Source organism: Carex rostrata, chromosome 9 (assembly GCF_964058835.1).
Source record: "Carex rostrata chromosome 9, lpCarRost1.2, whole genome shotgun sequence".
Lineage (NCBI taxonomy): Eukaryota > Viridiplantae > Streptophyta > Magnoliopsida > Poales > Cyperaceae > Carex > Carex rostrata.
Genome location: NC_135926.1, coordinates 3,366,274 through 3,379,974, shown reverse-complemented (window position 1 = coordinate 3,379,974; position 13,701 = coordinate 3,366,274). Strand labels below are relative to the sequence as shown.

General features: G+C 35.9%; 2 protein-coding genes across 3 annotated transcripts; one reads left to right on the top strand and one right to left on the bottom strand.

Annotated features, from left to right (window-relative positions):
* Positions 1-61: 61 nt before the first annotated feature.
* LOC144559124 (BEL1-like homeodomain protein 7) lies at positions 62-3,819 on the top strand. Of its 2 annotated transcripts, XM_078308076.1 has the most exons (5): positions 62-415; positions 1,188-1,970; positions 2,281-2,654; positions 2,742-2,802; positions 2,980-3,819. In XM_078308076.1, exons 2-5 carry the CDS (start codon positions 1,293-1,295, stop codon positions 3,577-3,579), a joined length of 1,713 nt encoding a protein of 570 aa, XP_078164202.1. In that variant the 5' UTR covers positions 62-415; positions 1,188-1,292; the 3' UTR covers positions 3,580-3,819. The 2 variants fall into 2 exon arrangements, with proteins under 2 accessions (XP_078164202.1, XP_078164203.1); XM_078308077.1 differs by lacking the exon at positions 62-415 and having other exon boundaries at positions 1,174-1,970.
* A 1,185-nt stretch (positions 3,820-5,004) lies between these two features.
* On the bottom strand, positions 5,005-13,154 carry LOC144559857 (protein CHROMATIN REMODELING 35-like). The gene is made up of 7 exons (XM_078309009.1): positions 13,112-13,154; positions 11,333-11,965; positions 9,808-10,002; positions 8,386-8,568; positions 6,456-7,970; positions 5,571-5,797; positions 5,005-5,289 (listed from the first exon to the last, which is right to left on the bottom strand). The coding sequence occupies exons 2-7, from the start codon at positions 11,843-11,845 to the stop codon at positions 5,286-5,288; spliced, it is 2,637 nt and encodes an 878-aa protein (XP_078165135.1). The 5' UTR covers positions 11,846-11,965; positions 13,112-13,154; the 3' UTR covers positions 5,005-5,285.
* Between the last annotated feature and the right edge of the window lie 547 nt (positions 13,155-13,701).

The window sequence follows — 13,701 nt, the reverse complement described above, 5'->3', positions numbered from 1 at the left end:
GGGTGTTTTTGTAAGTAGGTATGCCTTTTTTGGGAGGGACATTATCGGAACTTCTCACGTACATAATACAATGCTGGGTTTCCATTTTCCAAAACCTCCTCTGATGATAATGTAGAGAGAGAGACTGAGAGAAAGCGAGGAGAGAGAGAGGGAAATATTAAAAAGTCAGTTTCTTAAACTACAGCTTAGGTAGTTTAGCTCCAATTGGTGGACAAATTATTTTATTTTGATGTGGAGGCCCAAAGAAAGCTGCTAATTTTGTATAAATCAATTCAATATTTGATCCTAGGGATCTGATGTTGTATTTTTGTTCCAATTTGAGAGTATTTTAATTTCAAAAAGGCAGAATCATCTCTTCGTTATGAGTTATTTGCTCTTGCTCCCCTAACAAGCTGCCCTCTCTCCATTTCCCAAGGTATCAATTTCAAATTTTGAGCTTAATCCTCCTGTAAGGTGTAGGCATGGATTTTTTTTCAAGTTGATTCAAATGTTGCTTCTGCTGTTTCTTCCTTCAATTATGCATCAATTTATTTTGGTTTCTATTTTAGATAATTTTTTTAAAGTGCAGAATACATAACATACTTTCGCGCATGAGCTCAAATTTATAATTAAATTTTGAAATTTTGGAATGAATTTTGCTGCAAAACTGGTTCTTATATTCTCCTTTTTCGTTGCTTTAGTGAATTTGATGTTTGAAAACTCAATTCTGACTTCTGAGAGCTTTGTGTTTTCTTGACTATCTTCTATGATATTTTTGTATACAGGCAATACTGCTAAACCATATTTAACTTTCGAGATATTTGTTTTTCAGATGCTTTTGCCTGAACTATACTAAACTAGAAGTTTGTTTTCCCAAGTTACGATCCTTACAGCATGCTTCTTGGTTTTTCTTAGTTTGGAATTTGGTTTGTTCTCTCAATACATAACAAAAGGAAATATTTTAGCAAGAAGACTAACGGAAAATTATTCCATCTCATTGTTCTTTGCAAATTTTGAACTACCTGACAACCAAGCTTTGCTACTTATCTTTCTAAATTCAAAATTGTGTGCAAGGTTCTTTATAGAACTGGCTAACCAATTACCCAAATAAGAAATATAAAAGATGAGATAATAAAGTTTGCACTTCTCTCATTTATATTCTTTTGTTACAAATTCTCTGAGTCTTATAATGATCCTAATTCTTGCAGCAAACTCTTATAATTTGCACCTTGCAAACTCAGCATTTTACCCAAGTACCCTTCATGTGCACTTCATGTTAATGTTCTATCAAGACACTACTGAAAGAGGAAAGCATGGCGACCTTTTATTTGAGTTCTACCAACCAAAGAGACTCAGTACGCTCTTCGTACCAAGACACGACTGTACCAGCAAACATGCTATATGATACAACCGACATTTCAGGAAATCTACTTCAATTTCCTGTTTCCATGGTTTCACAGAGTCAATTTTCTGGAGTGCCTAATGCCATTAGCAATACTGAGCTTGACATGGGAATAGGTACTCAAATGATGCTACTAAATGGCTCAGTCGCACCGAGGCAGGGGTTGTCGCTGAGTCTTAGCACACAAGTACCTGTACCAGTGTATCAGTACCAACCATCAAGTTCTACTCAAGATTTCTTTAACAAGCAAAATACTTATCCTGACCCGGCTGTTCACACGCGAGTTCTACAAAATGTAAATTCAAATTTGAATTTGACAAATTCAATTTCAAATTCGAAATACTTGAAGGCGGCTCAATTATTATTAGATGAAGTTGTCAATGTGAAAGAGGCCTTGAAACAGAGAGGGGAGAAGAATCAAAATCAGGCAACTGCAAGTGGCTTGGGTGGTAATGAGATCGCAGATCAAGGTGCAAAGATTGAGAACAATAATCAGGAATTAGCAGGTAACTCAGCTGCTGAGCTGTCACCGTCAGAAAGGCAGGATCTCCAGAATAAAGTTACAAAGCTATTGGCTATGCTAGAAGAGGTTTGCATTTATATTTGAAATTTAAAATGCCAAGTGCTTCATTTTATTTAATTATATTGATATAGGGAATTTGGTCTATCAAATGCCGTTATTGCCTGCTTTTGTACTCATTTGGTTTTAGGTTTATTTATTTATTTGGCTTTTTATTGACCTGTAATTTTATGTCTAATTTTTTTTCATGCTGTTATAATACCTTATAGCCAAGTGGCACTGCATGAAAACAATCCAAATCTCATCCCATAAGGCATATTATTATTACCTTTCATCGCCTAACTAATTCACTTTATCATGTACCAATTCCGGTACATAGGTAGATAGGAGGTACAAGAGATACTACCATCAGATGCAAATTGTTGTCTCCTCATTTGACACTGTGGCTGGACCTGGTTCATCAAAACCATATACTGCACTCGCACTCCAAACAATTTCCCGACACTTTCGCTCCCTCAGAGATGCAATAACTAGCCAAATACAGTCTACCCGTAAAATCCTAGGCGAATCTGATACCTCCAGCAAGGCCGGCGGCATATCAAGGCTCCGGTATATAGATCAGCAGATAAGACAGCAGAGAACCATGCAACAGTTTGGCATGATGCAACAGCACACATGGCGACCCCAGAGAGGTCTGCCTGAGTCGTCAGTCACAATTCTGCGTGCATGGCTTTTCGAGCATTTTCTTCACCCGTAAGTACTTTTTATTTAAGTTCATTTACATTTACTTCAAAGAGCGATCGATATTTATGGTTTTTTGGTAATGGCACATTTCAACAGGTACCCGAAGGACTCAGAGAAGTTATTGCTAGCGAGACAAACAGGATTAACCCGGAGTCAGGTAAGCTTTATTGCTGTGTCTATATTTCCTTTCCTTGAGATTTTGAATTCCCACACAATGTTTTGTTCCTAAAAGAAAAAAATGAAATTGAAATTGGTTCTGTTATCGTCGACTGAGTAATTGGCATTGATAGAGTGACCATTACCCTAATGTAACTTTTGATTATTTTTGGCCCAGGTTTCAAATTGGTTTATTAATGCGAGGGTTCGTCTATGGAAGCCAATGATAGAAGATATGTACAAGGAAGAGTTCGGTGCTGATGCCGAGATAGACTCGAACTCCTCATCAGAACCTCTACCAGCCAAAGGTAAAGAAGAGCCAAAATCGTCCCCGGAAGATAATGAAAACCTAAACAGCCCGTCAATTGATCGGAACCACAGCCACTACCATCATGAACAAGCAAGTCAAACGGGTCAAATGAGTCAGTTCATATCCTTCTCCCAACCCATTGATAACTGTGGGCCCCATGGCAACTTCCAAAGAAGTGATATGCAGGAAAACCCTGCAAGCAACAACAGTCATGTTTTGCAAGACCCGAGGTTAATGGCGTACCACATGGCTGAAATGGGGCGGTACGATGGTGGTGCCAGCAACAGAGGTGTTTCACTTACACTAGGGTTACAACATGTTGTTCAAGGTCAAGGGGAAGAAATGTATGGTGGTGGGCCCCACAATTCTATACCTTTAGGTGCTGATGCAGGAGATTTCGAATATATGAGTATGGAGGATCGACAGAGGTTTGCCTCTTCACATTTATTGCATGATTTTGTGGCATGACATAATTGACATTTATGATGATTGAATAATATATGGCTAAACTTGTCAATTTAGAATGATAAAATAATATGTATAGGGTTTGTAATATACACGTGTGATAAAAAGATAGGGCCTGAGTTAAGTGTGAGCGGGGGTATATAAATGTATTATATAGCTTGGTGTAAAGATAGATTGCTGATTTTATATTTTTTTTCTTTTTGACTCATTTGTGATAATCACAAGATACGCAGGAGAATAGCTCTGTACAGATTTCATATCCTAGTAATAACTGTCCTGGGATTTATTTCTTAACAGAAAGCAAGACGGGCAGAATTTTTTGTTTATAGAAATTTGAAAATAATATAGGATAATCGATGGATTGCCTCTCATAGAAGGAACTTTTTCAGTTCTTTTAGGCGATTTTCTATGGATACGCTGGATCTTAAAGGAATCAAAAAGAAATTCGGTTCCTTTAAACTTGCCTAAATAAATCGAAATTTCGATTCCTATGAAATCAAAATTTCCATACAATCTATCTATTATTCTATATTATTTCTATATATAAATATTCTGCAAGATGTGCAATGTAATGCATTTTCTATATGGATTCTGTGTGCAGTGTGCATGCGTGTCTTGTTTGAGAGAGGTCCATGGCAATTAATTTATTTTAAGGAATCATTCATTCCTAAGTAATAAAATAAGGAGAAAGAAAAGTTCACGAATTTAAAAAAGACGTCAAAAATAAAATAAAATTCACAAGTGACTGATTCAGAAGTATTTTTGTAAACATTCAGTCAATTAACGAAATTGATAGCAATTTAATTAAAGCTTAGACAAATCTGAAAGGTTCTAGGAGAAAAAGATCAAGTACAGGGTTTCTGAATAATTGAAAAATGTTTTTAATTTCTTAATTAACGACCGGGCCAGCAAAGGACAAAACGTTCATCACTAGACTTTAATGACTAAAATAACCGAATTAAATGTCGGTATGATCGCAGATTGCAGATCAAACTGGATCTTATCCATCGGTAATTAAGAGATGTCAATAATACTCTCTTTTGTATGTTTATATGATCCGTATGTAAACAGATACATATAATGTTTTTTCGTTAACTTATCAGATACAAGTAAGAATAAAAAAAAATTATTACAATAACAGATAAGAATACAAATAAAGACTATTTTGTACCCGTGTGTGTGTATGACAATGATGCATAATATATTATAATTTTATTCATGATCCATATCTATAATGAAGGTTCTTGAATATATTATAACGAGATTTTTATTCAATGACATTTTTTTTTCTGTTTATTTCATTTGTACTGTATTCAATGAGATGTGTATAGACAAAAAAAAAATTCCATTAACTTATCTTTTTAGGATAAGGGTAAATTTTTTTTTCATTAACTTAATAGGTAAGGTTATGAAAATGCTTCCACCCAATTTGTTGACACCCCTAGTAACAACTTGTTCTTAAGTAGCACTGAAGTAGAAGTTTAAATATCACATTCAAGTTGCACAAAACAAAAGCTTGCATTAATCTTTTTAGGATAGCACCAGTAGCAGCAAACCAAATTCTCTACATCTTATATAAAAACTGCAACTACCATCAAAAGGCAAAATACATCGGATTACTGAACCGCTTTGAAGCAATTTTAGGGCCAAAAATGAGCTTCTATAGCTACCGGCTACCACAACCTAATCTCCAGAACATCAGTACTTCATCATCTGTTATACATTGTAATATGATATAATCAGGTAAAAGTATCTCAAAGCATTTTATAAGAGGATGAGCTTCTTGCATATATGCCCTCCCAAAAACTACGAATTAGTTTATCCTAATAATACCTCTTGAATCCAGTAGTTAAGACATTTACCTAGTACAAGTGAATTGAACCTGCCCAATTGCCTTTTGGAGTTGTGTACACTTCCCAACTGAGTTTGAAAAGGGCATTTATGGCAACTAAACTTTGTGACACAAAACATTGAATAGAATTAAATTAGATTACCTCTTGTACAAAGCATTGACATCTTCGCGCAAAACATCACTCTCGAAAAATACATCCCCACAATTGTCAAAATCGACTTCTTCCAACCCTGGGCTGTAATGGCACAATTCACTCTCCCTCCACTCAAACCACATTTTGGTGACAACCTCTTTGCATAAGGAGGTTGCATGCTCTTCCTCCTCTGGTGACTCGCAAGCCACCAGCCGATAACAAAATACCTTTTTCACCTACATACAAACAATTTTTAAACAAATACGGCCAACATTTACCAAATCATGTATATAATTTGATGAGAATGCTTACACTCTCCCATTTACTTCAAAGAATACCCATATTATCATTCTTTTCTCATTCCTCTGCAGAATACAGTTTAGAAAGAAAATGAAGTTTACACATCCTTTTGAACAAAGTTATATGTTTGCCTCTACAAAATGAGAGAAATTTTATATTCATACTCCTTTTATCCTCAGCCAGGCAAAGATTTCTCTTATCCTCACATATAAGAGAGAAATGTCAAAAATTGCCCTTTTATCCTCAGCCAAGCAGAGGAAATCTATGAGGACAAAATGGGTAATTTATGCAATACTTGAGAACAAGGGAAGCAAAAATAATATGTTTATTTTGGAAGGGTTTTCCATGACAATTTTTGTCTTCTAGGGGCATTTTTGTGATGATCTGATGTTTGTAGGGGTGCCCATGAAATTTCTTCTTTGAATGATATGAGGAATGGAGAGTACAAACTACAAAGCATATTTATATTGCCAAAGAATAAACCTGGCATATCCTTATGCTTTACCAGAGTATGCATGAGAAACATCATTTTCTTCCAAAGCATCAAAATTAACAATAAAAAGGATCAAATTATATAAACTCAGGTGTACTTACCTGACCCGGCCGAAATGCACGGCCAACCACCTGCCTCATGACAGATGGATTTGCATGCTGATCTAATATCACCAATCTCGAAGCCCCCACAAGTGATATTCCCTCACCGCATGCTTTCACTGACCCGAAGAGAATCTTTGCATCCTTTGAATTGTTAAACCTCTCTGTCGCCCACTCCCGATCATTCTGAGATGTGCTTCCGGTGATTCTGAACACCTCGTTGTTCAGGACCCATCCCTTTGTCTCAATTACAAGCTTTTGAAGCAAATCTAGGGAACGCAAGTACCTGCCAAACACCAACACCTTCTCATTATTTGAGACAGCAAGGGAGAGGAGTTTCAATATAAATTTCGCCTTCACTCCTTCTGATATATCTAGTGATTTCAAAATGGTCTCAATCTGACTGTCCTTCATCTCCTCCAGTGATGGATGAACAGATACCAATGCACATGAGGAGTTTCTCTTGAAGACACCATTCGAACGGCAAATGGTTTTAACTATTCCTTTTTGTCTGGAAGTGAGGTTCAGCATTACGGTAAAATCAAAGAGGCCTGGTAAATCATCTAGAAGGTCACCCTTGTAGTAGTGAAGGATGTTCTCAGTTAGCTTCCTCAAACCTCTAATAACATCGATTTTTGTAGAGGAATTCTTTTCTTGTTTCAAGGTTTCTTCTACTAACTCACAAAACAGGGCCTCTGTAAACAAGCTGGTATTCCTTCGACCAGCCATGTTGACCTGGCTCAAGATCCGCCGCACAATTGGCCGTGCATGTTCGCTCATAAGAAATCTCGGTCGAATGAGGTTCACTATGTTGAAAACCTCTTTCACATGATTCTGAAAAAGCGTACCAGAGAGAACAACCTTTCGTACAGTTTGAACTTTGGCAAGAGAATTCAAGCAATTGGTCTCGTCATTTCTTGGTGTATGACCTTCATCGAGAATTAACAATCCTGGTACATTTAACAGTTTATCACGGCACTCTCTTACAGTGATATTGTCTGAGTCATCAGTGACTATAGATGCAAATTGCTGATACCCCAAGAGAAGAATGCTTTTACTCCCCTCCCAAGACTTCAAAATCTCAAGCTGTTGTGATCGAGTATCTGCTTTGCAGCTATAGAAATCATACAAGGGGATGTCTTCTATTTGCCAGTTTTTGAATTCATTCCTCCAGGTTGGAATTATACCTTTTGGGAGAACAATAAGGGGTCGCAAATTGGGGTACCTGCCCAGAAAGCTATGTATGAAGGTGATCAGCATGAAAGTTTTCCCTGAACCAGGTGCATGTGCCAGAATGCACCCACCAGGATTGTCTCCCGTCAGGTTCTTTACCAGGAAATTGAACCCCTCCAGTTGGTGAGCCCTAATGTGCTTTGAATGCCTTGGATGGATGGCCATGTCGGCACATATTGCCACTTCATCAAAGGCAGCAAGCAATTTGGAGGGCCTGTCAGAAACATTTGAGTCTGTCCGGCCCCTGGGCTCTACAGGATATGTCTTTATTGATCTTGAACGCTGTGACCAAAAAAGAAAAAAATCAGCACTCAACATAAAAGTGAAAATAAGAAAAACTGTATTGATGGTGCTGTAAAGGGACCAGTATTAATTTTGCACCCGCCCCCTACTATACATATTACCCGGTGAAAGTACATATATACAGGTAAAAGTACCACAACAGGGGCTGGTTCTTCCAGTACGATACTTTTCTGGACTACTACCACAGGGATGTGGCATCAAGATACACCAACAGGTAAAAGATGTCTTAGCTTAACTATATGACACATAATTGCTACAACAGTTCAGTGTTTCTATCAAGTATAAAAATTTAGCCTGCGTAACAAACTAAAATTACTTGTGCTCACAGACATCACTGGTAACCAGTACGCAAACCTCAAAAGCTGCAGTGCCACAAAGGATTTAAATTGCATACCTTGTGCCACTGGTACTCAAAAATTGTGTCAATTTTCTTCTGGATGAGGCCACAGATGCGACAGACAAGGCCATGTTGCTCATCTAGTTTGCAGTCATGCACACACACTTCTTCTCCATCCTCTTCTTCGCATGGATCCGGCCTTTTGATGGGTGTAGCGTCTCCTTCTTGACCTTCATTCTCCTGGACAAATAGAGAAAATTTAGTGAAGCTTTTGGAAACATTTGAATTGTGAACTTTGCTGCTTCACCAGTCAGGTCTGGTATAAAACCGCCAGTCTTTTCAAATTTGCAATCAGCTGATCTGATTTAATGTCTTGGTGACTATAGTTTCCTGTGCTTCTTTTCTCTTATTAAGTTTCTTACTAGAGGCAAATTCAAGAGTTCCGCTGATTCTAAACTGATGAATGGTGCAAAAATAGCTATAAGAACATCAAATTAGAAATTGAGGTGTATTTGAAGGGTTCAAATAATAACACAACGTTTGTCGGTGCTATGTGCATGTGTAATTCAAGCGTTTCAGACTTGCATACCTTCAACAGTGCTAGTTACAGCCAAATATTCCCCTATTTAAGGATGGTGACAAATACTTCATGAAATAAAAAATTCTCCGTTCTCTTTTTTTTTTTTTTGAAGGTTAGTGGCTGATAGCCTACTAACGATTGTATAAATAAGAAAAGTATCTACATTTTACCGGGGGTACCCGGCTTACCCATGATAAAAAAATTCTCCATTCTCATGCAAACCCTCAAAAGACAACTTCTCTTAGGATTACTGCTGTCAAAACCCTAGCAAGTAGTAACCTATTTATAGAGAGACAAGTCTCATTTTGAGGTGATGGCAATAAAGAGCTTGCAGCTTTGGAAAACTACTCATTTGAAGTTGGACCGACCATATATGTCATAAGCTTACTTGCTCTCAAACTTCTATAACTCTAGTTATGCAGACAAAACCACTGTTTTGAGTTGACTGCTGTGCTTCGGAAACCTAAGACAGCTTTGGGTGGCGGAGGTATAAAGCTGATGGTTTTGTAAAACCACACTGGCACTTAATAATTTCTCAGTTGTGCCAATTCCATTTAAATTAGAGTTTGCTCTCAAACTGCAGAACTCTTATTTATGGAGACAACACTGATATTTTAGGCAATCACAGAGATTACTAAACCCCGAAACTGCTCTCAAACCACTCAGGGAACTAATGTTTTCCCGATTTAACCATTTATTGATCATAATTTTACTACTCTCGATTTGTGGCAACCACAGTTTCTCCAAACCCCTAAGAACAGTTTTGGATATGTCACAGAGGTGAAGGCTTTGGAAACCACTGAGGCACTGATACTTTATGAGTCACACCAACTCAATGCTGCGGTTATGGAAACTAGAAAAAAAAGGAAGAAATAAACAGCTAGAAATAATAAAAGCACCTGAGCTATTTCCATTGCAAGACCCATATCCCGCCATAACTCCTCCAAACCATCACCAGGCAACCCATCAACATCATATGAACAATTTGCTTCCATATCCGGAGACTTATATAAAGATTCATCTTCTACCATTTCAACATCCTTTGCAAAATCTGGATCATATGTTCTAGCCACCTCTCCTTCCTTGGCACAACTCTGTTTTAAATACATAAAACATGAAGTTCAATGAGTAAAATTTAAAATTCTGCTTGTAATTTACATTTTTTTAGCTCATGTAATTAGACATGAGTGTTTCTACGTCTCATAGCTGTGTATACTTTTAGAAAGTTCAGAAACTTAATGGTGCACATTCTGTTCCAAAAATACCCTCCATTAGCAGTTGGCTAAGTAGTCTATTTGTTTAACACAATGACTTAATTTAGCTTAACTGAAAATGCATTATTTCTTTTTTGTATTTCAAGTGTTTATTGCTAGGATGACAAGAGGACATGTGTTCAAACTTCATAGGTAGAAATTATGGATCTGGAACTCTGACAGCCTTCTCCGTTTAAAACAAAAAGATGAGAAATAAAAAGGAAACCTTAAATATATGAATGTTCCTAGGCAAAAAAAAAAATCATGTAATTTATCAATCTTAGTTTCTAATGTTTTCTATGAAATCATAGTTAGATATTATCTGGCTTAGTTTGCCATTATCATGCACCACTGAATATCTGTACCAAAAAATGTTAAATGTTAATAATCGAATTTGGGGTAAAAACTGGTCCATGTTGTCTATCTGAACCATAGAATGATCTGAAATTCATGGATATGGAAGGTGAAAGGGACAAGTAGTGAGTAGTCATGTACCAGATCAATAAAAGTTTTAAAAGGTAAAAAATAATAGACATGGGAGTTAGAGATGGGGAGAACTGCGAATACAAATGACATATTATATTCAGATTACGAAATACTAGATCATCTGATTTAGCATATCGGGTCCCTTCCTAGCCAGTCTTCTAGAGAGAAGTTGAGATTAATAAACTCTAATAAAAATGCACAACTAAACTAAAATATTCCCAACATGACCACACAATTAAGTAGATATAATCCAGTCCAGAATGCACTTAAATATACAAAATGGAAAAATAGTTATTTGCAAAGTCCAAAATTTTGATTCAAAAAGTTGAAAATTGGAATCGGAAGTGCTTTTAGAGGCATATTCAAAACTCATACAAAACATGTAAAAACCTAAAAAATATTAATTTGATAGTTGACAAATACTAAATGACATCCATAATTGAACTTATTAAAATTAAAAAAAAAGTTCATGAAAGCTCAGATCAATCTTCACAATTTTATTACATTATAGGTTTCCTGTTTTGGAAATGCCTATACCAATACAGAATATATGTTTGAGTTCAGATCAATCTGGTCGGTGCCAGTATGAACAGAATACTTGTCAAGTTTCTCCCTTTACTGGTATTGTCACTGTACCATTACCCAAAAAATATTTAGTAAAGAAATATACTCAAGGACTACTTACATTTGTATTTGTATCATGTGATCTGTGCTCACAAGGAGTGGTCATTTGCGAAACATCAACTGCCACTTCTTTGCCCTTGTAATTATTTGTACTTGTCCCAGAGTTGCCATTCTCTTTCAACAGGTGTTGTTCCTTGAACTCTTTGAGAAAATTCTCCGCCCATAATTTGCCATAACTACCAGCCAAGTTTTTAACCGGCAAACAATCATTTGACCCTTCTTCATCAGAATCAATTGTTATTACCTCAACTCTACGCTTTTTGCCCTCATTTGCAAAGATATTGCCCACTGATCCCTCCACAGTTCTGGCATTGCTCTGTAGGGCTGTTACAGTAGCAGATTCTTTTGCTTGCGCATCACAGGGTCCCTTCGAGTGGGTAATGTTTGATTTTTGAGTTTCAGCAATAGACCGCATTCTTGCAGCACGAAGGAATTTAATTCCTCTAGCTACTTTTGCAAGCTTAAAATAGGTTTCTTGTGAGATATGGGTTTTATTTGGGTTTGTTTGCTGCATCTCAAGTCTCCTTTTCTTGATCCGGTTATCTCTTTTGTCAAGTCAGGTAGACCTAATGTGAGACAACCTGCTTTAGAAATTTTAGCCTTTTCTGCAGGTGGGATTTCAATCTCTGCAAAACTGATGGTGAATTGATGTTAACTAAAATAAAAATTAGAAGGGAAGAAAATAAAGCATCAGATGATGCCACCAGCTACTAGTAAGGGAAGGATGATAACTTGTAGTAAACTAAAGGAGATTATGTAGTATCAATGCCATAAACTAGCATAATACAAAAAGGAAAACAGTCACAAGAGATAAATTATTGGCAGTCTATAATTTTTTATTTATTAATTATGACTTGCTCCAACATAAGGTTAGCTCAGTATATATATGTATATGTACAAGGATCTATCTGCTTTTCAACTTATTAAAACTCATGCAACATTGAAAGATGCCATTTGCAAGGCCACCAAGTTATACAATCAGTCAATCACCGAAGCAAAGGGGCCAGTGAATAACAAGATTATAGCTCTAGGTGTTAACTTCAATTTATTACCAAAATGTTCTACATATATAATAGTCCAACACTGCAACCTTTTTTCATGACATATTGTATGTGATACATTAAAAAGATTTAGACCAAAAGTGGTATTACTCTCTGACTGGAATATACTTCAAAAATTAAAGCCAGCCAAACCACCTAACAAAACAAAAGTAAAAAGGGGGAATACACAAGGCATGATCTATTTGGAAGCAAAAAAAATCAGACTTAAACATTTAAAAACAAATTAAAATTATTTACAGTCATTTAAAACATTTCGTCTTTAGTACCCACTACTTTAATTTAAATGACCATAATTAATACTCAAAATAAAATAAAGTAACCTTGATTTTACCACCTAAAGCTAGTTTTCCGGAATCGATAGATGAACGGAGGATAAAGGAAGTACAAGTTCCGCCAAATTACGTATAAAGCTCTTAGCTTGAACTGAAGTGAAGAGTGTACTCAAAATTGTGAAACTCACAAATAAATAATGGGAGGAAAATATTCGTTTGCGAAAAATGTTTTCACACGAGTGAGCTAATAAATCATTCAAAAATACCCTCCCCATAGTCCAGAATCTATTAAAAACCCGATCAGAGCAGTGTACACGTTGTATTGTCCTAACTCCTAAGTATCAAATAATCTATAAATACATGTGAATTCTACTTGAAAGAGGTATAAGACACCTCCGTTTCCTTAAATCGCTATAAAAAATCAAGCTGAAAAGGAGAGAAACTCACTCCTTTCTCTCATGCAATTTGATTTGACGCCATTCGCCGAGAGAGAACACCAAGCGACATGGTGAGTGAATTCATATAAGCTGCATGACTGATGGAAAATAGTGAAGGTAGACATAGTCTAAAATTACATGTGTGCACCGGAGAGTGTTCGAAGGAACAAATCCGTAATTCATGAACTATTAAATAAGAAAATAAGTATATTGAAATCATATTTATTTGAAAACCACAACAACCGATAAATTAATTAATATAATTGAAAATATAAATTGATTAAAATATTATCTGTAATTTAATATATTACTTTTCTAAAATTTAATACTTTTAGATAATAAGTTGTTCGTAGATTAGAAAAACAATAGATCAAAACCATTATGCTTTCAGACATATCAACGACTGATTAGATTTCAAATCACAAAAAAAAAGAATTAAACTCTAAAAAATATCCATAATTTTATTTCAATGTTTTGATATTGCTTAATCAATTGATGTACTTGTTAAATAAGTTTGTTGTCATTAATATATCATGTTAATAATGTGACAATTAAAACAAATATCAAATCCTAGTGCAATATAAAACTAATAATATTATA

Bases quoted from the DNA above. Each gene is read 5' to 3' on its own strand.
- LOC144559124 (XM_078308076.1), top strand. From the start codon at position 1,293: ATGGCGACCTTTTATTTGAGTTCTACCAACCAAAGAGACTCAGTACGC. The intron at 2,655-2,741 runs GTAAGTACTTTT...ACATTTCAACAG, and splicing joins TTCGAGCATTTTCTTCACCC to GTACCCGAAGGACTCAGAGA. The intron at 2,803-2,979 runs GTAAGCTTTATT...TTTTTGGCCCAG, and splicing joins CAGGATTAACCCGGAGTCAG to GTTTCAAATTGGTTTATTAA.
- LOC144559857 (XM_078309009.1), bottom strand. From the start codon at position 11,845: ATGCAGCAAACAAACCCAAATAAAACCCATATCTCACAAGAAACCTAT. The intron at 10,003-11,332 runs GTAAGTAGTCCT...TATTTAAAACAG, and splicing joins CACATGATACAAATACAAAT to AGTTGTGCCAAGGAAGGAGA. The intron at 5,798-6,455 runs GTAAGTACACCT...GTTTGTATGTAG, and splicing joins GTGCATTTCGGCCGGGTCAG to GTGAAAAAGGTATTTTGTTA.